Here is a 27,075-nt window from a genome sequence, read left to right as displayed (position 1 = left end):
CCCTAGTTTCAGGACTATTCAAGTTTCTAAATGAAAGTCTTCTCACAGTGTCACTTAGAAGCCCAAAGCAAAAACACTCAGAAAGTCAATGAGCCTCTGAGGGTATCTGTATGTGCACTGCTGCCACCTACAGGACAACCTGAGGACAAACCTCTGCTTAATCACACCATTCCAGTTTCGCTCCTAATCATTAATGATAAATTGGTAAATCTGCTGGACTCCAGCCAAAACAGACCGAACAATGCCAAACCCGCAGGAAACAACAAATATATATATATATATATATATATATATATATATATATATATGTATATACTGATCCACTTCACATCTATATTACATTGCATCGGTTTATCAGATAAAATACCAGTACATTGTATTGAACTTTGTAATTATTTTACAAAAAAAGGCGAAAATGACTTCTTTAGGGCACTACATGTAAAAAACAAACATCAAGACTAACACTGGAACCAGTTTGAACTAATCTGGCATCTGATACAAAATTGCAACTTTCGCATGTTCGTAGTTTTGCTTATGTAGGAAAAGAAAAGCGTCCCATCCGATCACAGTTCTCTACTGGACTCACAGATGCAACACAAACAGAGGTGTTGTGGGAGAAACAACAGCAAACACAGCTGCTCACACGTCACGGTTCAGTTAGATGGTTTAAATACTGAGACAAAGACGACAGGGTTATGAGGACAGACGGGATTCTGGAAAAGTACTGCAGATAGACTACTGCTCAGGTTGAACACGGTGGATCTCCAAGCCTCCTCTTCATTCAGAACGTTGCTCCTTCTAGTTTAGCCTCCAACCAACTCAGCAGCACATCATCACCAGTGGGGGTGGGGGGAAGGAGGACACCTTACCATTGATGAAACTTAAGCTGACGTTGCCCTTGGCCTTCCAAACCAGCCACTGACCTCCTGTCTCTTCTAGAGGAGGGAGCTCTGACGAAGGGGAGGGGTACGGTTTTTGAGTTACTGTGTGCGCCCAGCGAGGGGCTAAATCTGGGTCTGGAGCTGCTGGGATTGGTGCGGCTCACACGTGGCCCAGAACTGGCCAGCATTTGGCCCAGATTCAGCCCAGATTTGGCCCGGCTCAAACACCAAAACCTGCATGTGACCAAACTGGCTGGCTAAGGAGCACAGGTCTCTGTAAGGGTGTGGGGGTGTGTGGTGGTTGGACGGGGGTGTTTCAGGAGGTTCTGTGCATGACCAGCAGGGGGTGCAAGCCTCAGTAAGGGACCAGGAAGAGGAGCTATGTGGGAGGCTGAAGGTCAAAGAAAAATTAAGTTTCAACTATGAAAATAAAGATCTTATTTATTAATAAATGACAGAAAACACCTGATTGCTGCTACTGCTTGGTTGTCCAATATAATTTTTTAAAAGTTAACCAATCAGAATACAGTTCCACATGAATCAGGTATTTTCAGTGTTTTTATATACTAGACTGGGTTCACTTAGGCTATGATGATGAACTGCATTAGTTAAATGAAAAAAAAAAGAGGACAGCCTTTGATTTAATACATGCAGAACTACATTTGAGCAAGACATCTTTCCACCAAGTTAAAGCTCGAACATTCAAACTCTGTGAATGCTAACGAGTGAACATTCATGACAAGCCACGTTACCTTATTTCCCTAAATGAGCTGCTACATGGCTTGCTAGTACACCAACATACCCTCAGTTACTCATGAGACTATAAGCAATGTGTTAGCACATGTTGGATTCCAGTCCTTGATCCAAAGATACAGCAGGGCCGTCTCACCATCCTCCCTCCGCACCATTCAGCTCAGCCTGCGGCGTCACAAGCTGAGCTGCAGGGTGAATCGGGGCTCACGTTTAAGAGCGATGGCGATGTGTTTAAACGCCCTGGGAGCAAAGAAGGAAACCGCAACGTTAGGGTGACACGTTCCTGTTGCAGATGGGGATTCAGCACCAAACAGCCTCTAGTTCTCTCCATGACTATTTACAGCATCAGACCTGGGAATAAACCTCGTCTCCGGGTAGATCTAAGACTTTTACTGCTTAAAAATGATCATTCAGCTCTTTTTCAAGCAGACAGTTTGCACACTGTGTTAGCAAGCAGCATCGGGAAAAGCACCCTGCAGGATCTTGTAATACGTCAAAAAAGATGGAAGCAAGTTGCTGGGAGAACCAAGACTAATGCGCTAGCTCATTCAGACCGATCTGAAAGGCAAATGTAATCTAGATTCATCTAGATAAGTTTATGTCAGAGATTACGCATAATTAATTTACTGAAGTGTGAAGGAGACTTTTAGTCTATAGCCCAAGTCTGATTCGAGCATTGGTTGGACCATCAGCCTGATGATGTGACAGCAAAGCAAATGAAAAGTGGAGGCAAAGGAGGGATGGGCAGATTCTGACAGGAGGGAGGAGGGAGTTTACATTGAGGCAAGAGGTGTGGGGGTAAAAAGAGAGGATGAAATAAAGTGAAAGATGGTTTTGTTTACCAAAAATGCCCTCTGTCAGTCATGGAATAGAGTAGACAAAGAACAAAAAAAAAAGGAAAAAAAGAGAGAAAAGAAAGAATGAAACAGTGATAGACTGATACATGGTCAACCACAAAGTAACAAAAAAGGTATTTCACTTTATTTTCTTAAGAATAAACAAATACTGACTTTCTGAAACATCAACAACAACAACAAGGAAAAGAGGAACAGTTCATAGTGGCTGATAGTGAGAATGGACTCTGGGTCTTTTCTCCTTTTCCAGAATCCCCATCAGGATCAACTCTACCAACAAGTGTGTACACCGGTGCAGAAGGGAAGGGAGGAGGGAAATAAATAACCGGATAACCTCTCACTTGTCAAAATTCAACGCTATACACATCAAATCTGTGGTTAAGCTGATATCTCAGGCTAAAAAAGATTCATAAACCCAGCAATGGTTAAAGAGGAAATCAAAGAGTGATGGAGATGAGTTCAGTTCAGGGAGCTTTGGTTTTATTTACGATTAACACATATTTCCCTGACTTAGTAAATCAGTTTCTTCTTCTTCGTGATATAGTTTGATTGGACAAAAAGAGCCACAATGCCTATGGTTCCCCTCTGGGGATTTAGCTTTTAGTCAATTCCAATTAGACTGAACGGCTTAAAAACAAATAAGGTATTTACATCTCAAAGTTATACAACTAAACTAAACTTACTCTGACAGTACTAGGACTGTAGGTAAAGTAGGTAAATTAGTTTTGAAGAATAGCTTCAAACGGTGCTATCATTATGCTGAATGTGGACTCTATATGTACTTGTAAACAATCCCTTAAACAATCATAGCAGCTCTAAATAAGGTTTGGCTGATAAACATTTTGACAAGCTAATGCATTACCCGGTAATAAACACACAGAGTGGACACAAAGGGTCACTGTGGAGAACATGCATCGTGTGCCATTCTTTCGGGAAAAATCATGTCTCATCCATCCAAACAGGAAGAACAGCCTGTGGGATACTTCCCAAACACTTTAAACAGCGACATATTTGAGCCTCTTTCTGGCACGACTCCCTGCCTGACAGAGTGCAGTGAGAGTTCACACAGAACCAAATTAGAAACCTTACAGAAACTTAAAACACAATGTGGGTTTCTCAGCTGTTTGGTTTAGCTAAACACTGCTTCTCGTCGCCTGTGTCGTTTACAAACTCGGAGCCTTTTTGCTCTCTTCCAGACCTGGCCCTGAGCGAACCTACCTTCTGCCACGCCCCACGGGTACTGGCGACCTCTGACCTTCTTGCCGTTCACCTCTACAACCACATTGCTGCCAACCACAGCCAAAGGCATCTTCTCCTAAAAGGAGAGAACGAAAAACAGCAACATACAAACAAACAAACAAGAAAAAGTTGATTTCAGAATTCACAATCTTGCAAGATTACTTGGTTCCTTCAACAGGCCAAACTGCAGACATCTTTCCACAGAGAAAACTCATGAAACACATCTGAACTTAATCTTTTCTGAATGAGGATGATGGAAACACCAAGCAGAAAACACAGCTGGCCTGCACCCAGTGAAGGCTCCACATGTTCCACAATTTGAACTGCGGATGGGAGTGACTACAGCCCGTTTTGTTCTCTATTTAGTGATTTTGTAAGTCAACTGGTCAAACAGGTGGGTGTTACTTCATTAATATTTCACTACTCTATGTTTCTAGTAATAATAATGAATATGATTAATGTAGTTTCACATTGAAATGATTTTGAGTGTTTTCACAAATGTGACCTAAAGGTTTTGTTTTGCGCTATAAAATATTTATATGGTATTTTATGTGATGGGAGCAGTAATAGTACCATAAATCTAGAATATGTTCTGACCTTTTAAGACACTGGAACGAAATCAGGAAACTAAGAGAAGAGAAGATGTTTGAATCTTTATATTGTGGAGACGTTGGGAGCTGCAAATGCCAAGAAAATTTGTTAGATCTTTGGCAACCAAAGAGCTCAACGCCTATATTTTAAACCAATATTATTCATGATTGGCTAAATGAAGTGGGAATCACTTGTATGTTGTTGAGAATAAATATCTGCACATGATCATGTAAAAACAGTCCACCACAGTTTTAACCTGGGCCTGTGTGTGTTAGGATTAAACACTTAAATCATTCAGGAAGGAACACAGCGATAGTAAGACAGCAGTCTAATTAGTTTTGTACTAATTTTTGCATCAACAACTCATCTCACAAAAATTTAAACCTATTTTGTTACTTACTGAACTCCTTACATATTTGAGTCACCGTGATGCTTCTAAATTTAATAAGTTGTATCAGAAGTCGGCGTGATATGTAATAATGACCCCATAATAACAATTACCTTGATCTTTCGGATGAGTTTGTTGTCCTCGTCGTCCTCAGTGTCGGGGAACTCATAAATCTTTATTTTGTGCTCCTGAATCTCTTTCATGATCTGCAATTGAGCGAGCGACTCAGAATCAAAGATACGAGACCCAAAGACATGAAATGCAGTACAAAGCTTAAATTGGTTAAGAGTCAGAATAAAGACAGTTTTGAAATTTTCAGGAAAAATTTGTGTTTTATTAGAAAACGTTTCCTTGAGACACAAGAAATAATTTGTCTTCATTTTCCTCCGACTTAAAGAGGTCAACAAAGAGTATGTAGTTGGTTTTTTTGTTGAAGATTTTTTTAAGGCATATTTTTAAAACCAGGATCTTAAGCCAAATACACACACACACGCACGCACCTTACAGCATTCTTATAAACAAGCAGACTATTAAGCATAAGTCTCAACCTGTCCAACATCACCATCTAGCTGTGAATTTTAAAAATAAAAAGAAGTAATCTATGAAACTGATCAAAGACACTCCCCGTTTTCTAATGCTATGACAAAAATATTAAGCTTGAGCCGTTTTGTAACAGCATAAATATTTTTTGGACGTGTGGCAAATGATGTTTAATACCAAGTAATATATCACAAACAAACCTGCTTTTTAAACAGTTGACACTCTTCGGGGGTCAGTGTGTCTGCTTTTGCAATAAGAGGAATGACGTTGACTTTGTCGTGGAGCCTCTTCATGAATTCAATATCCAGAGGTTTTAAACTGAAGTGGAGGAAAAAAAAAAACACAGGAAAGTATTAAAGTCAAAAGGAGATAATATTCATGTACAGACCTTCATTCATTCAAATGTGTCAGAATGTGTACGCAGGTTTATCTCCTTGTATTAAGTTATATTTACTGAGCTTTATTTATTAATTAACTGGGAAGATTTATAGGCAGAGGAGTAAAAGGCATTTCAACTCGTCAAATCTCTGACTGGCCTGTATAGTGAGAATACCTGGAACCTATAATAACCTACTAAATAGTCTATGACTCAACTCTGAGTGACTAATTATTACCCTCTGCACAGAACATTAAATACCACAGTATGACGACAAGCATATGAAGTTTAAGGAGGTTCTTTGAATGTATCCAAAGTAGTGAGGATTTTCTGGAACTATCCTGTTAATATGTAATACTATTAATAGTGTGTAGTAATTGGTAATATTCTGTTAATTTAGTCTGTCGAGGCATGTCTTTGGCCCACAAAATCTAGAACTGAATTAAAAAGGATTGCAAGATGACAGTGAGTATTGCAGGTGGTGGGCAGATGAGGGTTTTAGTGACATTGGGATGTTTCAGCGATAGTTTGAGGATAAATGCTTCAGAGGAAACAGCTCTGCTTTGGATCAGAGCAAAAGGAACTGCACTGCACATGCCCAAGAAAGTGTGTGACATCATTCTTCACAATATTTTATTTTATTTATGCTTAATCTTTCTTTTTTTTTGGTCTAATTTGATTTGTTGATGAACCAATGGAAACATACTTCTAATATGTGACTTCTCCTTGACAAGTGTGACAATAATAGAGTACTAAAACGTTTGTACAAAAAAATGCTTCTGCAGAAGCCCTTTAAAGTGCAGTTGGAGGAGAACGAGCTCCAAATGAGAATCAGCTCTGTAGTCCGTCTCTGGAGTTTGAGTCTGAAGATTCAGGCTCAATTAAATGCTGAGCTGCCACATTCATCAGTGAACTTTATTTGTGGTCAGCAGCGCTGTCAGGCAGTGTTACTCACAGTAAAAATAAATCCAGATTAATGAATCTAAACCTTCCTACTCATTGCACCACTTTGCAAAGAAGTTGCAGTGCAGTGGGTCGCCAGCAGAGGGCCACAGAGAACAGAAAGTTAGAGCAAAACAAAAGAAGAGAACAAACAAGCCGTCTGTCCCTGCAGGGTCTTCACTACTGAATGTTAAATAAGTCTTCTGCTTAGTTGTGTCGCCTGACACAATGAACTCAGAGAGCTGGTGTAGGAAGGCAAATATGTACTCCATTACAGTGAAAACAATTGTATATGATTAAATGGGCAGTAAACAGTGGAGTCTGTATGGATGTAGTTATTTCTATTTACGCAATTAAACAATGCCTGATTTGTGCGTGTATTCAACTGTGGAAGCTTGTGCAAAAACAACTATAATAGACAAGATGTGTGCAGCAGACAAAAAGAAGACGAAGAAGTTTGTGTCCTGCTGTTCCAAAAGCGATTTGAGTGTAAGCAGCGCCAGATAAAACAGGAGTCAGGTTGTCTGCGTTCAGACTTAAGGGAGACAAGATATTGAGTGTTCAAGAATTTCTGTGAATTAGAACTCATAAATTAGCTGAGAACACTGGCAGTGATTTAAGAAACCATCAATAAAACCCATTTCAGCCAGACAAAATTTCATCCGCTGATGGAACTTTTTTGGAAATCCATCCATTGGAAGACGATCGAGCCTGGAAACACGCCTGGAGCTTACCTCTAAAACAAGATTTATACGTTTTCAAATTTTACAGCTTTCTGTGAATTGAGGAAGGAGCGGCTCTGGAGTGCGTTTCAGCTGTTCAGCGGACAAGATTTAAAAGGGGAAAGGCGGCTGCTTTGAAACTGCACTTTTGTCAACGTCTCTGAAGTTACAGTCAAAGACATTTAGAGGGCATGTTGAAAAATTGAACCTGATTATTTAAAATTTTGTAAGTCTGCACAACATATGAACATATATCTGGGACAGAAAGATAGATACTTGTGTGCATTTCTACAGTTTTTAACGTGCAGGAGTTATTTTGCTTGCACCCTCATAATCTCATTGCTAAAAGCTCTGCAAAAACTGAGTAATTTAAGCAGTAATGCGTGGTCTATTTGCTCTACATTATTGTGCAGCTGAGTTCATCTACATGTTGAAAAATTCTGCCAGTTCAACAGACAGGAACATGTATGACACAATGTGGCTGCTGCCCTTCAAATATTTACATATTAATGCAAATTACACACCTGGCAGGAGATTAAACTCCAGAGATTTATTCACACTCCAGGGATCATTCAAATCCCTCCTTAAAGCCAAAGTGGATAGATGGATTTAAAGTTGCACAAATCCACAGCTGCACACAGACACACACAGGTTTCAAGATGACAGAAGAAGGCGTTTGTCTGCCTTTGTGAGCATCTATGACTCTCCATTCTAATTGGCTGATTCAGTGATGGTGAGCGGATCTTTTCTGAGCATGTGCAGAACTAGGTTATATAACTTTTGTGGGTCAAACCTTGGTTGCATGCCTCATCCTCTGTAACACAGGGACATGCAAGCATTCCCTACATCCGTCCATACGATGGTGTCCAGACAAACATGGTGGCCATATTGACATCATTTCCTCCAAATAAAAGTCTCAGATCAGCTCGTATTTCATGCTGTACTCACCCATGTCCAGAAGGCGCTATGAAATACAGGCAGCAGTGAACTCTGTTATCCGGCATGGATCTACGGTTCACCCTCGACTCAGCGTTCAGGAAGTCCTCAAACTTGCTGTCGATATAATTTATGACGGGCTGCCAGCTGGTGAGATGGAGGAAACAGATCAGAGAGGAATACTGGAAAAGGTGAAAACATGCGACTATCGGCATTTCGTACCAATTGCTGTTGTCCACCGCATCTCCAAAGCCTGGCGTGTCCACGATGGTTAGTGTCAGCTGGACACCGCCTTCCTTGATCAAAACTTTAGACTGCTCTACCTAAAACATACAAACACACACTTGTGAATAATTGTGACTACACCGACAATAATCTACAGACTTCCTACCCCCTTATTTTGGGGGTACAGACAATCAACAGCAAGAAAAACTGGTTTATTTGGTCATGTACCAGTGTTAGTGATATAGGGCAGATTAGTGGGGATTTTTAACTGAAGCAGAGATGAAGTCAGTGGTGTCGCCGTTTCTTTTTTAAGGTGCCGAAGGGTAAGTGAAATATAAATTCTATAACATTGGTTGATATTATTGGCCAAAACAATAATTTTATATCAAAATCAGATATCAAAATTGGACAAAATTATCTTAGTGGGGCACTCCCAATGAATACTGAACTGGGAGTAGGTGGTGGTCCAATGTACATAATTCAATGAAAAGGTGGAAGCGGGGACGAAAAGATGGATGAGGAAGAACACGGATGGAGGGTCGGCCAAAAAACTGAGTTAAACGATGGATGGGAAGGAAACGGCAATTAGACATGGACAGAAAATCTGGAAATGCAAATATTTTTCTATACTATTCCAGACTTTGTAAACCCTTGAATAAAATTCTCTACTTTTCCGGACAACATAGGAACATTGATGGCATGCATATTTATTTGGAAGATGTGTATTCATGAGTTAACAGTATTTCGAGGATTCTGAGTCAATCAACAAAGACCTTTTAAGAGGTGAGAAATATTGTCTGCTCTGTAAAATAAAACTAAAGACCGTTTCCATTTCACCTCCCTCCATTCCCAAATTCATAAATCAATGCAAAGTTTATTCACGATCACACATATTCAAGTTATTTTCTCTAATTAATACCGGTTAGCAGAATGTGAAGGCAATTTTGTTTGGATTTTGTTCTGTTTAGACATGTGTTTCATAGCAGACATTCTGGACATGCACTCTCACAGCTGGAAATGAGAAGAGCGGAGAAGTGTTAGTCCAGAGAGCCGAGGAGAGCAGCCATCCAAAAACTACAGTTTGGAAACTTGCCGTCCTGTTCACAGCCTGTTTAGAAAGGCAGAAGTCTGGCTGACTCATTTTTACTTAAAATCTGAAACATGTTTATTCAACTGTATCCAAACTGAAGACAATGAAAAACGATGTGTCAGAAACTCTTCAACATGCTGAGGCATTTCCTAGATCTGAAAACTAACTGATGAATTCCCAGGCCGCCTTTCTAAGCTAGCAACCAGTTTAGGAAATAGCTTTAAAATTTTTGCAGACAATTTGCATTCTTGCATACAATTCTGTGAAAGATTCACAGAGGGGGAAAAAACAACAGTGCTGACAGGAGAGCAGTCTGGATTTATACATTATACACTTCCACATAAAACAGTAACCACCTGGATTTAATAAAGGAAATATGTAGGCCTGTCAATATAGCAAATTTTGCTGAGCGATTAATTGTCTCAAAAACTATTGCGATAAACGATAATATTGTTTGAAGATCTTTGTACACTGATTTAATGAAAATGATGATAATAATAATAATGCATGAGATTTCCTGCCAAAACTAGAGACACTTTATTTTCAAAAGAACATTTAACACTGGAGCTGATAAACAAAATAAACAAAAACAAAAATAAAATGGATTCTCAGTCTCCAATAACAAAAAAATATACTTGATTAAAAACACTAAAGTGTAAATAAATACTGGTTTCAACCAAAAGAGTGCAGATTATGAAGTATGTATACTATATTGCCCTTCAGTAATCATTAGATTTAAATAGAGAAGATGGAACATCGACTACCTGATGCAATAGTTCACACTATCAATCAATCAATCAAATTTAATTTGTATAGCACATTTCAGCAGAAAGGCATTTCAAAATGCTTTACATATTGTTTTTGATGTCCAATGAAAAAAACTTGATCAATTTATTAAAAAAGATGACAGAAAAACCCAATGAATTAGTTTTTACACTTCATAGAATCTCTAGAATAAGAATAGACAAACAATTATCCATTATTTATCAATCATTACAGAATATGTGACTCACACTGTGGTAGTATAGTAAACAACAACCCTTCAGTTAATATTTCCATCTCCAATCAGTGAACTTTGTAACAGAAAATCAAAATATATAAAGTCAGCAGAAGTGATGTAAAAGTCCACTCTGGAACGGCTCTAGCATCGTAAGTAGCAAGTTTAGTTTTAACTCCGTAAATTTACTTACGGAACCGTTAAACCGTTTCAGAAAGCCTTTTATTGTCTCACGCCAGATTTCTATGATTTATATTCAAGATGGTTTAAAATGAGTCATTTTGTTAACAGTAAATTGGTGCTTCAGTGGAAGGAACATTAACGAGTTAAACTTTTCAGATCATTAATCGCATGTATTTACGCATTAATGCTGACAGTCCTGAAATATATATTTCAAAGTAGGTTTTTTTTTATCAGGTTATCATTTAATAAAATATAGGCTACATCACTATGACTGCAGGGTCTATGCACCTTTTCGCTGCTTGAAGACAAACTGCATAGATCATTTCATTTCTTTTTTTCATTTTGGAAAATCATTGTTAATCTCATCTGATTTATCCCCTAAAATCAGAGAGATGAAAGTGTCGGATAATAGTAGATTAGATTAGATTCTTTCTCAAACTGGGATCCCTGGACCATAGTTTGGTACAGCTAGCTTACCAAAGGATTGTGTTAAAAAATAATCATGGATAATTGGGTTAAGACAATTTATACCACAGCAGATACAGAAAACCACAAATGAAACAATTCAATCATATAAAAATCTATTGTCAATCTCTTTATGTTAAATAAATTTTAAAAATATGACATTATACAAATATTTAGTCATTATTCCATCTATAGTTTGAGTCATGCAGAACTGATGTGATCGTTTCCATAGCAACGATCAGAAGCAAGACCTTGCACCAGAGCTCCAGTGAGGTCATTAATGACCTCATAGACCTTCTATGATGACCTCATAGAAGGTCAATGACACTTTGAATGCGTGTAACTCAGTTCATCGTCAGTCAGGATCCAAACAGTTCAGTGAAACACAGCTTCGTTTCGGACAAAGATTTGTAGTATTTTAGAGATGCCTTACCCATTAATTTTTCCTGTTGGTTGGGGACTTGGTTACCTGGTCACAACAGGAATGAAGAAATTGTTTGACCATTACCTGCCAGAAAAGGACTTGGACCAGGGTGCCACTCAGGACGAGACCACTTCATTTGGGAACGAACCTACAACGGTTCCCCAAGACCAAACTGACCCGGCTGGGTCAGTTTGTCTTGAAGACGAGCCAGTTGACTTCGAAGACACTGAGATTAATTCGACTGAGATTTCAGAAGACAGTACAGAGGACGAGACCATTTCATTTGGGAATGAACTTTCAACGGTTCCCCAACACCAAACTGACCCGGCTGGGTCAGTTTGTCTTGAAGACGAGCCAGTTGACTTCGAAGACACTGAGATTAATTCGACGGAGATTTCACAACGCAGTACAAAGGACGAGAGCACTTCCATTGGGAATGAACTTTCAACGGTTCCCCAAGACCAAACTGACCCGGCTGGGTCAGTTTGGTCTGTCAACCAGAAAGTCGACTATGAAGCCTCTGCAGTGGATTTGACTAAGACATCGTCTCTCGACGCAACTCAGGATGTGAGTTCAGTCTTTGGGAACAATTTGCCCGTTGTTCCCAAAGAAAAAACTGACCCGGCTGGGAAAGTTTTTTCGGGGACTGAACTCGCAGAGAAACCTCTGATGATCGACGGCACATTTTCCAGCTCCTCTGACATGAAGAGTTCCTCGGACGAGGAATTCATTTCAGAGGGACGAACACTTTACAATGAAAACAGAGTCCGAGATCTGTCTGTGAACCCATTGTTGAAGCGTAGGGTTACTGTAGATCCTGAATTAGACTGCACCCCAGAAGGGGAAGCTGGTTTGACGGACAGGATCAGTAATGAAAACCCAGCAAATGATGGTTCTACGTTTCCCAAAGACAAAACTACCCCGGCCGGGGTAGTGGTCTCTCAGGACGAGAGAAATGTCTTGGGAAACCAGTACTGCACTGTTCCTCAACAACAAACTGACCCGGATGGGAAAGTTGTACATGATGAACAAAGCAGGTTGAGACAGACAGAGGGTGACATCTGTAGATTTGTAAACAGATTCAATAACAGCTGGATGAGTGCCGGTTTTCAGAGTGTTCTCCACCTGAGCGTCACCAGACGGTGTCTGGCCCAGAGACACCTGTTCAAAGAGGCTTCGTCAATCCCAAACTGTGCCTCTCTGATCCACACTGCCATCCACCGACCAGGATATTTGTTTTCCCCAGCAGAAATCTCCCCAGTTCTGATGGAACTGAGGGAGAGAGAACCGTCACCAGACGTGGGGAAACAATATCAAATATCTTGTTTACTGGAGTCTGTTCTTGTCTGGCTAGACTCATACGGTGGCAGCACAGATCGAGAAATGTACTGCACAAACACCTGCAGTGATTGTGGAACATCTTTCTCACAGATCCTAAATAACGGCCCTATCGTTGTGCTTCCGACCTCGACTACACTTAACGACACTGTTTCTTTATTTAACAACTGGATAAATATGTGGCGCCCGCCTTCTTGTTCAAGTTGCAGGTCCGGCTTAGATCGTAAAAACATCCTGAGCAACAACCAAGTGATTGTTTTGTTTCTGCCACAGTGGGTCACTAGAAAATACCCAGTGGTTCCCAATCCAGTGATGGAGGTACCAGGAGAAAGTGGAACTGAGGTGTACTGTCTGTCGTCCGTCATCTGTAGAGATGCTGAATCAGCTAATTTCTACACCTATTTGATTCAGGGACGACAGACAGTAAAGGTGGTGGATGAGTATGTCCTCACTGCTGGTAAATCCTGCAGTGAGGACATGAATGTAAGGGGATTTATTTATGTCTATGAGAAGCGAGGGAATGTAGAAGAACCCCACAGTGACCACCTAAACACACCTAGTGTGACATTTTCTCCTGGCCCTCCTCTCCAGAATGATGAAGAAAGTTCTGGAGAGGAGCCAGAACCTCCAAGTCTGGAAGAACAGAATAATGCAGAGGATGAAACAAGCGGCCATTTTGAGGAAGAAGAAAGTGAAGTGAGTCAGACAAATTTCCTCCCAGAAATTTTCTGGGAGGTTTTTATGCCAGTTTTTTTGTTTTTGTTTAGTTTGTTGTGCTGGGTGTTTTTTCCTTGTCTTGTTTTTTACTGGGCCAGTAAATCAACACTTTTCTCCCTTGGCATTGGTTTGTTCTGTTTTTCTGTTTCTATATTGGGATTTTAAATAGAAGTATTGGAAACCTTTGTACCTTAGTGAATGGATTTTACTGTTTTTTTGTCTGAAGTTTCTCTCCAGGCGCTCTGACTTCCTCACAGTCTAAAATCACATTTGTCTAATTGGTCTCTCTAAATTCTCTTTAGGTGCAGATAAAAAATACATTTTGTAATTAAACTTTCTAAATAGTTTGCAGGTTTCTCTCCGGGTGCTCCGGCTTCCTGCCACAGTCTAAAAAGATTTAGTGAATGCAAATTGACACTTTTATAATATCAATACTATATACCTATATATAGATATAGATAGATATACATAGATATATCTATCTATATCTAGATATAGATCTATAGCTATAGATGGATATAAATCTATATCTAGATATATCCATCTGTATATATATGGATACAGATATACATCTTTATCCATCTATATATAGATAGATATAGATCTATATCTATATATCTATAGATCTATCTATATATAGGTCTATAGATATATAGATCTATAGATAGATATAGATCTATATAGATATATCTATCTATAGATCTATATATATAGATCAATAAATCTATATATATATAGATCTATAGATAGATATTTATATATCTATCTATATCTATGGATATAGACCTATATATATATATATATATATATATATATATATATATTTCGGCCTGTCACAATAGCAACTTTTGCTGAGTGATTAATTGTCTCAAAAACTATTGCGATAGACGATAATATTGTTTGAAGACCTTTGTACACTGATTTAATGGAAATGACATAATAATGCATGAGATTTCCTGCCAAAGATAGAGACACTTTATTTTCAAAAGAACATTTAACACTGGAACTGATAAAATAAACAAAACAACCAAAAACAAAAATAAAATGGATTCTCAGTCTCCATTAGCAAAAATGTACTTGAATAAAAACACCAAAGTGTAAATAAATGCTAGATTCAACCAAAAGACTGCAGATTATGAAGTCTGTTTACCATATTGCCCTTCAGTAATCATTAGATTTAAATAGAGAAGATGGGCACATCGACTACCTGATGCAATAGTTCACACTGCTGGGATGAATAAAGTACTTTTATTCTATTCTTCACATCAGTTCACACCTACATTTTCCCCTTAAGACAATCTTAGAACGTTGTTGTTCTAAGATTGTTGCTTGTTATCATCCTGTAGTGTGTGGTGTGTTACGCTAGATCGTTGTGGCGCTCCGATCTAAATCAGGGGTTTTCCCCACTGGGATTGTTAACGCAGCCTGTTGAATGTGACAGGTAGCCAATCAGAAAGCACAGATTCTCCTCTGTGTTTTCTGAGGGAAAATTACAGAGGGGAATCCCAAACAGCTGACACGGCGCAACCCGAAGTCCAGCGGACATTGGATATGATATGTGGAAACAACATTAATGTTTATAAAACATTTGGTGTAAAGAATACAGAAATGACGAGGGGAGGCGTTGGAGCGAAATTGCTACGACCCGGTACGTGACATAAATAGGTTCTAATGATTTTCATTCAGTCACGACGTTATGCTGACACTAGAGCCACATGTATTGCAGGTAGATTGTAGTAAAGCATTGATTAAAGCCTGGTTTTAAAATCAGTTAACTGGACTTGTAACCATTATTTTGTGCCCATTGTTGGACACCACACGGCACCTAGGATTTCTGTCGGCTAATGTGTGGTCTCTCAGGTTTTGAAACAATCGACCAACAGCACTAAGATGGTGTAGTGTGCGCTGGACATTACACTAAGGGAATGAGGAAGGGAGGGTCAGTGGAGCGCACCGGAGTTGAGCCTTTTTTCATTCAGTGTCATCAACAGAAAGAGAAAAAGGCTGGAAGAGACGATAATGGCGAAAATTAAAATGACGTCGATAGTTTTAATTTATCGTATGATTAATTGATTTATTGTTTATCGTGACAGGCCTAGAAATATGTAAGCGTCTCCCATTGCACAGTTACGACATGGATTATTATGTTTCACCAAGCAATGAGTTTTTAACCACAACTCCTGCTCACCAACGGATTGGTCACCCAAGTGTCCAAACTTTGACCCTACTAAGAGTTGGTGGAATGTGCTGTAGAAGAATTTGTGCTGCAGTCTGCCTCTCACGTCTTCTCAACAAGATACTACTGAAAAATAAATGAAATGGATGGAAATAAAAGGTATTTCAGAGACCTACTGCCTCAATGACAATGTAATCAAAGCAAAAGGCGGTCCAATTAAGTAATGGGGTGTATTATTTTTTTGGGGATAGGCAGAGAAACAGGTGGGCAATGATTGATCTCCAAAGGCATTTTTTCCTAATAGATTTTACTAAAAGTGCACAGTTACATTATGACTAGTATGCAATAGTGACCTTATTTAGTTTAAGTGAAATTGTAAAAACTGGCACATTTAACTTCATTATTAGCTTTATTATGCCATAATACACTCAAGTCAGAAAAAGTAAAAAACTAATTAAGTAAACTCGTGTTAGAAAATGGATTGATTCTTGCAAGTGGCCTCAGGTTGAACGAGAAAAGCTGCTCCTCAGTCACACAGATTCTTTGTTGCTTTTTGCTGCCTTGCATTCTTTCACAGGCCCATCTGGTTATTTTCAGATCACCCTTTAAACTTGAACTACGGCCTTTTAACTCCAACACAAACATTCTTGGGTTTCCACAAACCCTGAGATAATCTGTCGGACTTTATAACTGAGCATATATATCACGCACCGCAGTCATTTGACATATCTGAGTTTGACTGATCACACGTCACGTGTGTTCAAATAAACGTGTTTGTGCGTGAAATGTCAGCCGTCCCGAAACCAAATCGGCTATTTCAACCGTTTCCGTAAGGGAAAACAGATTGGGAGAAAGCCTCAAAAATTTCCCCTCAGGCCCTAAAGCATCATTTAAAAAGAAATCTGATCCGTGAGCGACAAAACATGGTAGATTTTTCTGTAATATAAATACTCTGTGCTGGTCAGCCTCAGACCACAAAGGCCTTTTCCAACACGCCTGCAGACACCAACTCCTACTTGGAGGGGAGAACACAAACCCACGCCACAGTCACAGCATGCATGGGGAGAGGGAGGTTATGGTTCTTCAGTCAAAGACAATGAATGCAGCATTGTTCTCATGCACTGACTTGATTGTGATAAAGCTGCTATGCTGAAGAGATGCAAAGGCAAATGTCATCTACCATCACTTTGCACAGCAGGTTATATTTTAGATATGGCAGCTGCTTGAAACCTAAACACAACTTTCTCTGTTTCAATTGAATGAGAAGTTATGATTCACTGCAGTGAAAAATTTGAAAATGAATGAAATTAAAGGCAGCCATCTCCACTTAGTCAAATAATAAGAGATTGGGAAAGCACACTGGGTCTCATTTATGTACAACAGACGTAGATATTGGGTGTGATAATGACTGCAGGACCAAAAACTGATGAATCTGTGGGAACACCGGCTGATCCCAGCACACACTCAAATATCCAACAGGTCTGGTGGCAGATTTACAAGCCATGGTTTATGATTAGATTTAACAGCCACACACACGGAATTTGACACAAATGAATGAAGTTAATAAATGTTTTTCTTAAATTTTTACTGGCCGCATCTCAAAAGACAAATGAGCAAATGAAGTCTCTGCAAATATTGTGTATATTTTAATAGCCTTATCCAGCTTGCTGTGTTTATCATGTCCAATAGCTACTGGGCTTCCTCCCACTTTGAGTTTTTATTTGCTATTCTGATTGGCTCTAAACTAAGATGCAGCATAAAATTTTAAAAGAAAACGTCCTACTTATTTTCGGTTATACTCCTTGTTGGATCATTTTCATTTAAACCATTTGCTAAGTAGAAAGAGCCAAGCAGCTGAAGGGACCTCAGAAAATGTGAAGAATTACAGCCAGGCTTGTAATTTGGATTAAACGGTGCTCTAGATACCACAAACTGATTCTTTCTGAACAATCACACAGTGCAGCTGAGCTTTCTCACTCACCAACCCACATAGAGGCACTTCCAATCAGCTGAGCAGCAAACTGAATAGCATCCTTTCAGAAGGAAAGGCTGTGGGGCCTGTATGTGTTTGTGTGGGTGATACTTGTTTGTGTTTAGATCTAAAGACAACACAGTGCTGGTGTAAAAGAGTGTAAATTAGAGTTCCTATACAAACGGGATTTGTAAAAGAACAATCCAGCAATCCTCCACTGCCATTGCAACCCCGGCCCAATCACAAACCTTGTGGCGGGGTTTGTGATCTAAAGATCTTTATTAACCACACAGGGTGGTTTTCCAGCTTTAAGGCCAGGGCTGATGAAGGATTGACAGAATGGTGTGATGGTTCGTGAGAACATTTCCCACACAAATCTCAGGGAGACATAATTGATCTCTGAGCAGATGCCACGTTTTCTTTTTAAATTCTGTCACATCTTATAAACTTATCATTCCCAATACCTTCTGACAGACACCAACAATACCATGTTTGATGTCTTCCTCACCCATCATTGCTTCTTCCTCCCCTGTCTTCAAATTTCTTCACTTTCCTTTTGCTTCTATTGTCATCTTCCACTTCCTGGTGGTTTCCCCCCAAAATTCCTTAACTTGTTCCTTTTAACAAATTGCTTCTCTTCCTTCTTTCTCTATCCTTTCTTCCAACAGCAGCCTGCCTCCTCCTCTTTAGTTTGTCATAACCATAAAAGGACACAACTGAGTCCGATTTCCTCTTAGTTCCTCCATCCTCCTTTACCCCAACTGTTTTTCTTATTCTGCAGCATCTCTGTGTCTTTTTTTTGCTTGTGCTTCAACTCTTTGGAAACAATGAAAAGGAGAAAGGTAAAATGTAGTGGATAAAACTCTTGATTTTGCCTTCTGAAACAGCTGGTTGAGCAGAGATTCATCCGTCATCCAAGCTTGTAGATAGGTCTGGAACTACACGCAGAGGTCCCACCACTTTTGAGTAAAAAACAGCCTGAATACAGACCACAGTAATCCTTAACATTAGTACTTTTCTCTTTTAGGTTTATTAAAGCATTGATTTTGCTATTATTGGACTGATTTTTTATTTTTTTTTTCCCCACCAGGGGGTCTTTTGTGGGCTCTAGTGTCCCTTATTTGAAAGTAGGCTGACAGGAAGAGGAAAGGAGAAGACATGCGGCAAACGTCGGCCGGGTACGGGAATCGAACCCGCGACCGCCGTGTCGAGGACTGAAGGCCTCCAAATGTGGGTCGCGCTATCCCCTACGCCACCACAGCACGCCCATTATTAGGCTGATTTTTGACAGATCGCAAGACTGACTGGTTTATATAGAACATATCTGAAACAACATGACTATGTAAGCTTGGTTGAGCTGATGATCTGCACCGTTTCATTCAAAAAATATGTAGTTCTTGAAGTCAATTGTGTCTCAACTAATCAAATCAAAAATATATTTTTACCATTTTGAGCTAGTGAGCCAGAAAACCAATCGGGACCTTTAGTTTAGTAACTACAGGAGTCGCCTTTCAGAGCTGATCTTTTAACCCTCACCACATTAAGTTTCTCCTGTCTTTTAAAGACAGAATTACTGGAAACAAAGCTGTCAGAAATGTCTGTTGTCTTTGACCTTTTCATACTCCCTGACTCGACATTACGTTATCCACTTCGCTGCAGGCAAAAACCACACAAAACGTCTGCAAAGACTCTGTCGCAACTCAGGAATGTATGGTGCAGACATTTTTGCAGACATCCAACTCATCATTCCTATATCTGTGGTCACTTTTAGTGAGGACGGTTGAATTTTCTTGTATATAAAGACAAATTAAAGAATAACTAAATGAAACATTTCACATTTACACCACAGAAAATGTGCATCAAAGTAGTCTTAATTTGTCGTAGGGCTTTCAAATTAAGTCATAACGAATGTCCTTCATAATGTTGCGCTGATAAACATCTGGAAAACTTGGCAGCTGTAATGTCTGACTTGGACGAACTGGTGCATTCCTTTAACTTTGGTTGGTTTATTTTTGATCCTCACACTCAACAACCAGCGACTCAGTTTGTTGTCCATCAAAATACTGGAACCTCAACCACAAGCTGGGTCGAGGTTTTTTTTCTTTTGGTTTACAAAGTCCATTTTTAGGATACTTTTAAAGCTTTTAAGAGACCATAAGAAATGCGGTTTTAAGCTGTGCCTCATAAATATTTAGACCAAAATAATGTTAAAAAGCTTGGCTGGATTAACTGATCTGAGTTTCACAGCTTTTTCTGTTAGTTTTGGCAGGAGACAGAGTTTGAGGCAAAATCTATGCTGTTATATCCAAAATGCCTGTTTTATTAGGGTTCAAAAATGAAGAAATTAAGCAAATATTTCCATTCACCATGGGGTAAAGAGAAATCTTTATCCATTTTAATCAGAAAATAGACTAGACTACTGTGTCAGTCACTTCAATTACCGTAAATAAACTTTATAGGGCACTTTTCACGCGCTTTGCAGAGCTTAATAACAAAAAAAGGGAAAAAAAACCCAAAACACTGGAAATATGTTAAAAACAATCACTGTGGAAGATTAGCATTTTTCAGAAATAACTTGTTATAAGAGTAACAGTTTAAAATATCTAAGCTAAAGAAAGGTTCGTATGTAAAGAAATTTGATTTTGAACAAAACTAAAAACTGTCCTAAAAGTTTCAAACCGGCCTGGTAAAAACCAGCCCCTTGTACAATTTTCTTCATATAGAATCTGGACTCTCAGCTAATGAGAAGTGATTCCTGGAGGCGTGAACTGTGTTGAGGTTTTAAATTTTACCCAATTGCTAACATTTGCCCGTGATTAACTAATGCACCAGTTCAATGCCAAGTAGCTTATCTGAAATTGCCTGTGCTGTAAACAACCATCCTCCACCTCGCAGAGAGAAGTACTGATCCAAACGAGGCGGCTATTAATGTTAATTTTTTTTTTTTTTATTATTAAATCTTTATTCATTTCATTCAATACAAAGAAAAAAAAATTCAATACAAAGAAGAAAAAAATAATAATTTAAAAATGAAATGAAAGGTAGCAGAAAGAAGAAAATAATCTTATAATATCTGCCCCTTTTTCTCAACTATGGATCAAAACAACAAAAAACAAACAAAACAAAAAAAACTAAAAACTAAACTAATTAAATATTTGGAAGAGTGGCCAACGTCATGATTCACAACTTCTCCTTCTGTTTCCTGATTGGCCCGGTATAAAGTCTACCGGGGAGATTCCGAGTCTAGGGGAGGATGCCCAGACCGTGCAGGAATCCTTTTTTTTTTTTAGCAGAACTGCACAGTAAGGTAATGGCCATACAAAAAAAAACAACAAAAAAACAACAACTTTGAAAAACTAAATGTTGAAGGAAAATCTGCTTTCCACATTCACAGTTCTCACATCCGTGTTTGTTTCTGTATCAGGAATCCAGTCAGAGAACTCATCGTCTATCAACGAACAAAACCAAGCAAAAAAAAGAAAAAGAAAAAAAGAAGCAATAAACCATAACAAAAAAAAAAGATTAATGAGCTACTGCTGACATCTGCAAAACCAATTCTACGACAAAAGGTCGAAGTGAGCTGCGATTCCGAATCAAGCTAGTCCAACAGCAAACTGAACTCACCTGTACAGTCTTCTTTATGCGCTGCGATGGTCCTGGGTAATCCTTGGAGTACAGGTCAGTCAGGAACAGAGAGTTGATGAGAGTGGACTTACCGAGACCAGATTCACCTGAGGACAAAAAGTAAAGAATCAACAAGGATTCTGCTGTTATAATGATGGAACACCAGCTGCCTGTTCAATTCTGTGGCTAGATACAGTGTGCATGCACCGCACACATTTAGTGGAATTTAGGAAATGGGTTGCAACAAAGAAAATAAAACTGGATGCACTGTGTGTGAGGAAAAAAGGTCATCCGCCAGTACAAAAAGCTCCCAGATAGAGGAAATAAAACGTTTCCTCTCTACCTCGCCTTGAGGAGATTTCCTTCTTCAACATTATCATTTATCCACTCTCTCTGTCCATCTCTCTGAATGCCTCCTTTATAAATAAATCAAAATATTTCTGTTCTTCTCACTGTATAAACTTTCCACTCCCACTGATGACAAATACACAGAAGATGCAGAAACATTTATTTGACAAAGTGCATTTAATCCAAGTGTACATATCACATATGCTTTCTCACACACAGCGGTCTGGGATGGCCGAGCATCTGGCTCATGTCTCATGAAGATGAAGAGTAAAACTAAAGAGGAGGGAAGTCTGTTTGACAAGGCAGTCTCTGCAGACAGGGTGAAACACAATCTGATGATATCAAAACATAGTTATCTTCTGTTAAAACGTTTTGAAGTTCCCCAAAATTTTTGAGAGGATTTTGCTGGACATGCCTCTCAAAGCCATCCCTACGCATCACTAACTTCACTCTGCTGTAGAATTTCTATGCAGGTGTTCAACGACCAAATTGTTCACCAGCTTATCTTATTGCCTTTTTATTAAAGGGATTTTTTTATTAAAAACACAGTTTGAGATTAGAAACATGTGTTCCATTTGTGAAAGAAAAGCAAAAAGATTTCCAAAGCTTTGTTACCACAAGGATTGCCGGAGAATAAGAATATAAAACCATGAAATATGTACTAGTCGGTTTTGTACTTGTTTCCAATTTTGTGTTTGGCTTTAGATTCATGTAGTTTATCGTCTTCCACCTATCAGATCGGATCACGAAGCAACAGGTCGGGAAGGAAAACCCGGACAACTCAGTTACTCTCCAGCTCATTACAGAAAATTCATGGCATTCCCAGGCCAGCAAATTCTGAATCTGCCCCAGTGTCTCCTCCCAGTTCAGATTTTATGATGTATATTTTTTCTTAGGAATGTACCACAAAACTAAGACTCCATTTTCTCCTCCAATTCTTTTAAAAAATAAAAAATAAAATAATAATAATAATAATAATAATAATAATAATAAAAAAAAAATAAAATTCAATAAATTTCAGATAAACTGGAATCAAAAGTGTAGCATTATGTAATTTTTATTTCTCAAAAAAGCTTTTTAAATTCACAAATACATCTCCTTATTTTACCCACTCTATACCGATAGTGGCTCTTTCCCATTGTGTCCTTTTCTACTCTTGGAAACTTTGCACAACTAAGAATGAAAAGTGTTTTTTTTTTTTTTTTTTTTTAAATTAAAAATATCCTCTTGTAACAAACTGCATTATGAATCCCCATCTGGCTGGGAAACCTTGCATTGACTTCCAGCTTCAAGACAGGATGCCAAAGGAGAGCATACTTTCTGCAGATATACTTGGACTCAAACAAATGTGCAAAGCTGCTTTTCATCACTTATATTTATATATATATTTAAAAAAAATTTGTACAGTGCTGGCAAGCAGCATGAAGGAACTAAGCTAGAAGTTTTCCTGTTTCTAAATGATAATCAGATGTTGCTTGAATAACTCCAGACTGATCAGCACTTTTCTTAAACTTCAGTCTGTGTGATGAGCTATACTGGGAGCTTTGGCTGTTGAGATCTGCAGAAATATGCAAAGTCAGCCAGTTCTGTACAAATATTTGCCTTTCACCATTTCCTTATGGGAATACTTCTTTTTTGGATGCATTTCTTTTCCTCTTAGACACACCCTTGAATTGAACAGGCCTTCCTTTATATTGACTGTGGGACATCTGGAGGTTTAATCAGACTATGAAAGCTTGGTGGATTTGTGTTTTTTCCCCGCCGTCTTCAACTCTCAGCTGGTGCCATGAGTGTGTTTGCACAGCTATGGATGATATTCTGTCACCGTCTGAGTGATGAACATGCTGCTTCTCCCACAGTCTCTCCCAAGAGGAGATGAACAACTCATCAATTACAGACTATTTGGAGTTCGAGGTCCAGCATGCACGTGTCCACAGAGACCATTTTGGCGGGATGGTGCCACTTCTGATGCTATCTCGACTAAAACAAACAGCAGGGAAATGAAGCGTCTCAGTCTGTTCTGACACTGTCACTATCCAATAGATTTGCAATGGACAAACCAAAGCAGAGCATGGGAAATAATTTTTTACAAAGAATAATCTGATGAGTTAGGTGTATATTTATAATCCGCCCACATTGCTATTATACCTCTAAATAAAATCCAGAGCAACTAATTCCCTTCCGGAGTCAATCAATTGGAAAACTGTTGGTTTGCGTGTAGCTTAGTTTCGTGTAACTCCAGATGTTTTGTGATGTTTCATCAATGAACGAGTTTCATCCAGAAGACCGAGGAACACAGCAGGAAGTTGTGAGAAGTCAAGAGCTCGGTTAAGATATAAAATAATATCCCAAGCTTTAAGCATCCCACCGATGTTTAATCCATCATCCAAAAACAGAAAGAGTATAACAACTATAAACATATCAGTAGAAACAAGGAGACCATTAATTAGAAAAACAGCCATGAAGTCAACTGGAACTCTGGAGGGGCTGCAAAGATCCAATCTGTTCGCCAGTCAACTATTCATTTACAAGGTAGTCTTTTGAAGAAAAGTCTAACTTTTCATCAAAAGAAGAAGAAAGCTGCAAAACCATAAAGTACTGGCAGACTCATGACAAGCAAAGTATGTTTGTTAATTTAATATATAACACCTCACATCAGCAACTGCTGTCAACAAAGTGCCACCCATCAAGGTTTTATGACACTTTCCCACTTTGAAGCAGCAAAACGTCTGGAAAAATAGAAAGAAAAATAATACTTTTGGCATTGATCCAGTGATCAGTATAGCAGCTGCTGACTGAAATCTTAACTCAAAGTAAATTTGAATTTCAAACTGCAGAGAAATCAAATTAGTCTCTGACTAAAACTCTAAAAAGTACACAATGATGACATAATAATTAAAGCAGTTTCTTCAAGAAGCTGACAGCAGAACCTAAAGGATCGGTGGCTGTTGCTGAAAGTAGCTCATCAGTTTGTATCGTTGGTTGAGAGACTCGCAGGGCGATGGAAGCACTGCGGGAGTCTAAAAACTCCCTCGGGGAGAGTAGTGTCCCAATTAGCCCCCTCTTGTTCAGCTTTAATTAGATATTGGTTCCACATGACAAGTGGAAGTGCACTGCCAGCTGTAAACAGACTAATGACCTGAACGCCGGTGATGGATGGCTGACCCTTCCAGCTCACTCATGCTGTTCATATTCTTTCTCTGAGTAACTTCAGCATTTTCTCCCATCTTCCATCTACATTCCCTGAAGTCCACTTTGGCTTTTTTATTGCTGAAAATATCTGTTTTAATTCTGAATTGTGAAACAGAGTAGTGAATGTATGGCTATACTGCCGTTCACTTGGATTGGTTTTGACTTTTGTCACATCCAGAGAACACAGAGTATAACAATCTAATAATAGTTGGCTATTTAGTCATAATAAGAGACATGGGTGGAACTCCTTTAGTTTCCAAACATGACCGTTTTTTCCACACAGAAGTTATTTCCACTCTGATGAATTTGTCTCTTTTGTAAGTGAGGACAAAGTGAAGCAGTGGTCTTTCAGCCAGCTGACTAGTAGTGCACAGCAACATGTGGGAGGGAAAGGCGGGCGTGCTGCACTACTCTACACTTCAAACAACTGGAGAAGTGAGATACCCCAGAAACTGGCTGTTTCTGGGGTATCTCACTGAAATTAATATAAAAACTCTAAGACTGGAAGGTTATTGCAGTTATGAAACCACAACAACTGTAATGACAGCATGTATTTGTTTATTCAATAATCGTCCTGACGATATTTAACAAGGTAAACACATGCTACATGTTTTTCTAAAATCCTGTTGATACTTGTCGACTGTAGATGTCGTTATTCATTGCTTATGACGTGGAGGCCTCACGGGATCAACTTGGTCTTAAGATATCTTTACTCTTGTTTTGAAACATTGTTAAATGAGTCAGTATTTCTATGCCACCTCGCCATGTGGAGGTATTTTATCTGAAATTTAAGCTCCCTTGAGATTGCTGTCATATCTACAGGCTTACTCAACATTTCTTTTATAAGACTTTGGCTTTTATTTTTAATCTAATGAGTCCTTAGATTTTAAATATGATAAATAAATGATGGATATAATTAGGGACTTAAAAGTGTAAGTCACAAATACCAAGTAGCATGGATGACGTAGACCTACCCCATATATGTGAAGAAAACCAGGCATATAATCCCTGGTAGACGTTTGAGCCAGATGGACTGAGCACAACAGAAAAACAATCCAAGAAACGGTCACAGCGGGATTCCCATGAGATTCCTGACATTCCTCATTTTTCTCCTCATTTTGTCCTTGCCGCTATCGGTCAGGCCGGAGACAGCAGCTGGCCCCCCTCACATCCTGACACAAACACACACACCTCTATCAGGCATGTGTGAAGTCAAAACCACACACTGTGAAATGGGGCAACTAGGAAATATAGAGGCATAAAGAAAACCCCCCAAAAAAACATCAGCCACAGTCGACAGGAGGAAATTTGTATTTGATAAACAGCAGACTGCCGGAGAAGATAACTGTCCATGGTAGCAGTTAAAGGGGAGTAGCTGAAACAGAGGGCAAAGGTTATTGTTTAGGGAAAAGATAAAGATCTCAGTGTCTGACAGATCCTATAAACCAGTCAGAACCTAAACGAAACGGTCTTTGCAACCTTTCTTTCTGCATCTTGGTGATCAAAAAGACAGGCAGGAACACAGACTACTTTTCTCTGACTTTATTATTCCTTTTAAAATTAGAGGGCGATCTGGTGCAATCCACTGAGCCTAGTACTAAATCTGACAGAATCGGCACATGCTGGGTCAGAGCATACATGTGCGTCTCAAAATAGAGGCAGAGAGAGAACGGGAGCAGAGCAGTGAAGAAGAATGAAGGAAACAAAAAGAGATTTGCCCGGAGTAATTTAACAGAGCATGCACGGACATGCAGAAATGCACAACCTCATTTTCCCAAACATACATACACAGTTATGCACTCTGGCATTTTAGTCTGGGAAGTGTGTTGAACCCAGAGGCAAAGGGGACACTTGGTGAGGAAGGTTTGTAAACAGGATGATGTAGTGCTCTACAAACGGTTGACTGCAAACTAAACCCATCTAGGAAGAATACTACGCTGAAAAACACTGAAATTGACTTCCTTCATTCTGTCACTTAAATGGAGGGAGTACACTAGAGCTAGGAAAACTTGCAGAAAAACACAATAAAATGTAGATGATACCACAAGAGTGTTACTGAGAAACCTGAATGGTAAGCTGAAGATCTTTTTGTAACCACAAGC

The 27,075-nt window shown here is 39.0% G+C and overlaps 1 protein-coding gene across 7 annotated transcripts in view; it reads right to left on the bottom strand.

The window, feature by feature from the left end:
- LOC122835630 (septin-7) overlaps positions 1-27,075 on the bottom strand; it is a 43,974-nt gene that overhangs the window by 4,228 nt on the left and 12,671 nt on the right. For 4 of the 7 annotated variants that reach the window (XM_044124826.1, XM_044124825.1, XM_044124828.1 and 1 more), the window contains 7 exons: positions 21,434-21,540; positions 8,445-8,545; positions 8,235-8,369; positions 5,447-5,564; positions 4,820-4,912; positions 3,707-3,803; positions 2,477-2,488 (listed from right to left, as the gene is read on the bottom strand). In XM_044124826.1, coding sequence (XP_043980761.1) covers positions 2,477-2,488; positions 3,707-3,803; positions 4,820-4,912; positions 5,447-5,564; positions 8,235-8,369; positions 8,445-8,545; positions 21,434-21,540 — 663 coding nt within the window. The remainder of the gene's footprint in view (positions 1-2,476; positions 2,489-3,706; positions 3,804-4,819; positions 4,913-5,446; positions 5,565-8,234; positions 8,370-8,444; positions 8,546-21,433; positions 21,541-27,075) is intronic. The other 3 variants (XM_044124830.1, XM_044124829.1, XM_044124831.1) reach the window with 1 other exon arrangement.

The sequence above is a fragment of the Gambusia affinis genome, linkage group LG08 (genome assembly GCF_019740435.1).
Source record: "Gambusia affinis linkage group LG08, SWU_Gaff_1.0, whole genome shotgun sequence".
NCBI classification, from domain to species: Eukaryota; Metazoa; Chordata; class Actinopteri; order Cyprinodontiformes; family Poeciliidae; genus Gambusia; species Gambusia affinis.
The sequence above is the reverse complement of the archived record's forward strand: the minus strand, read 5'-3'. Positions and strand labels throughout refer to the sequence as shown.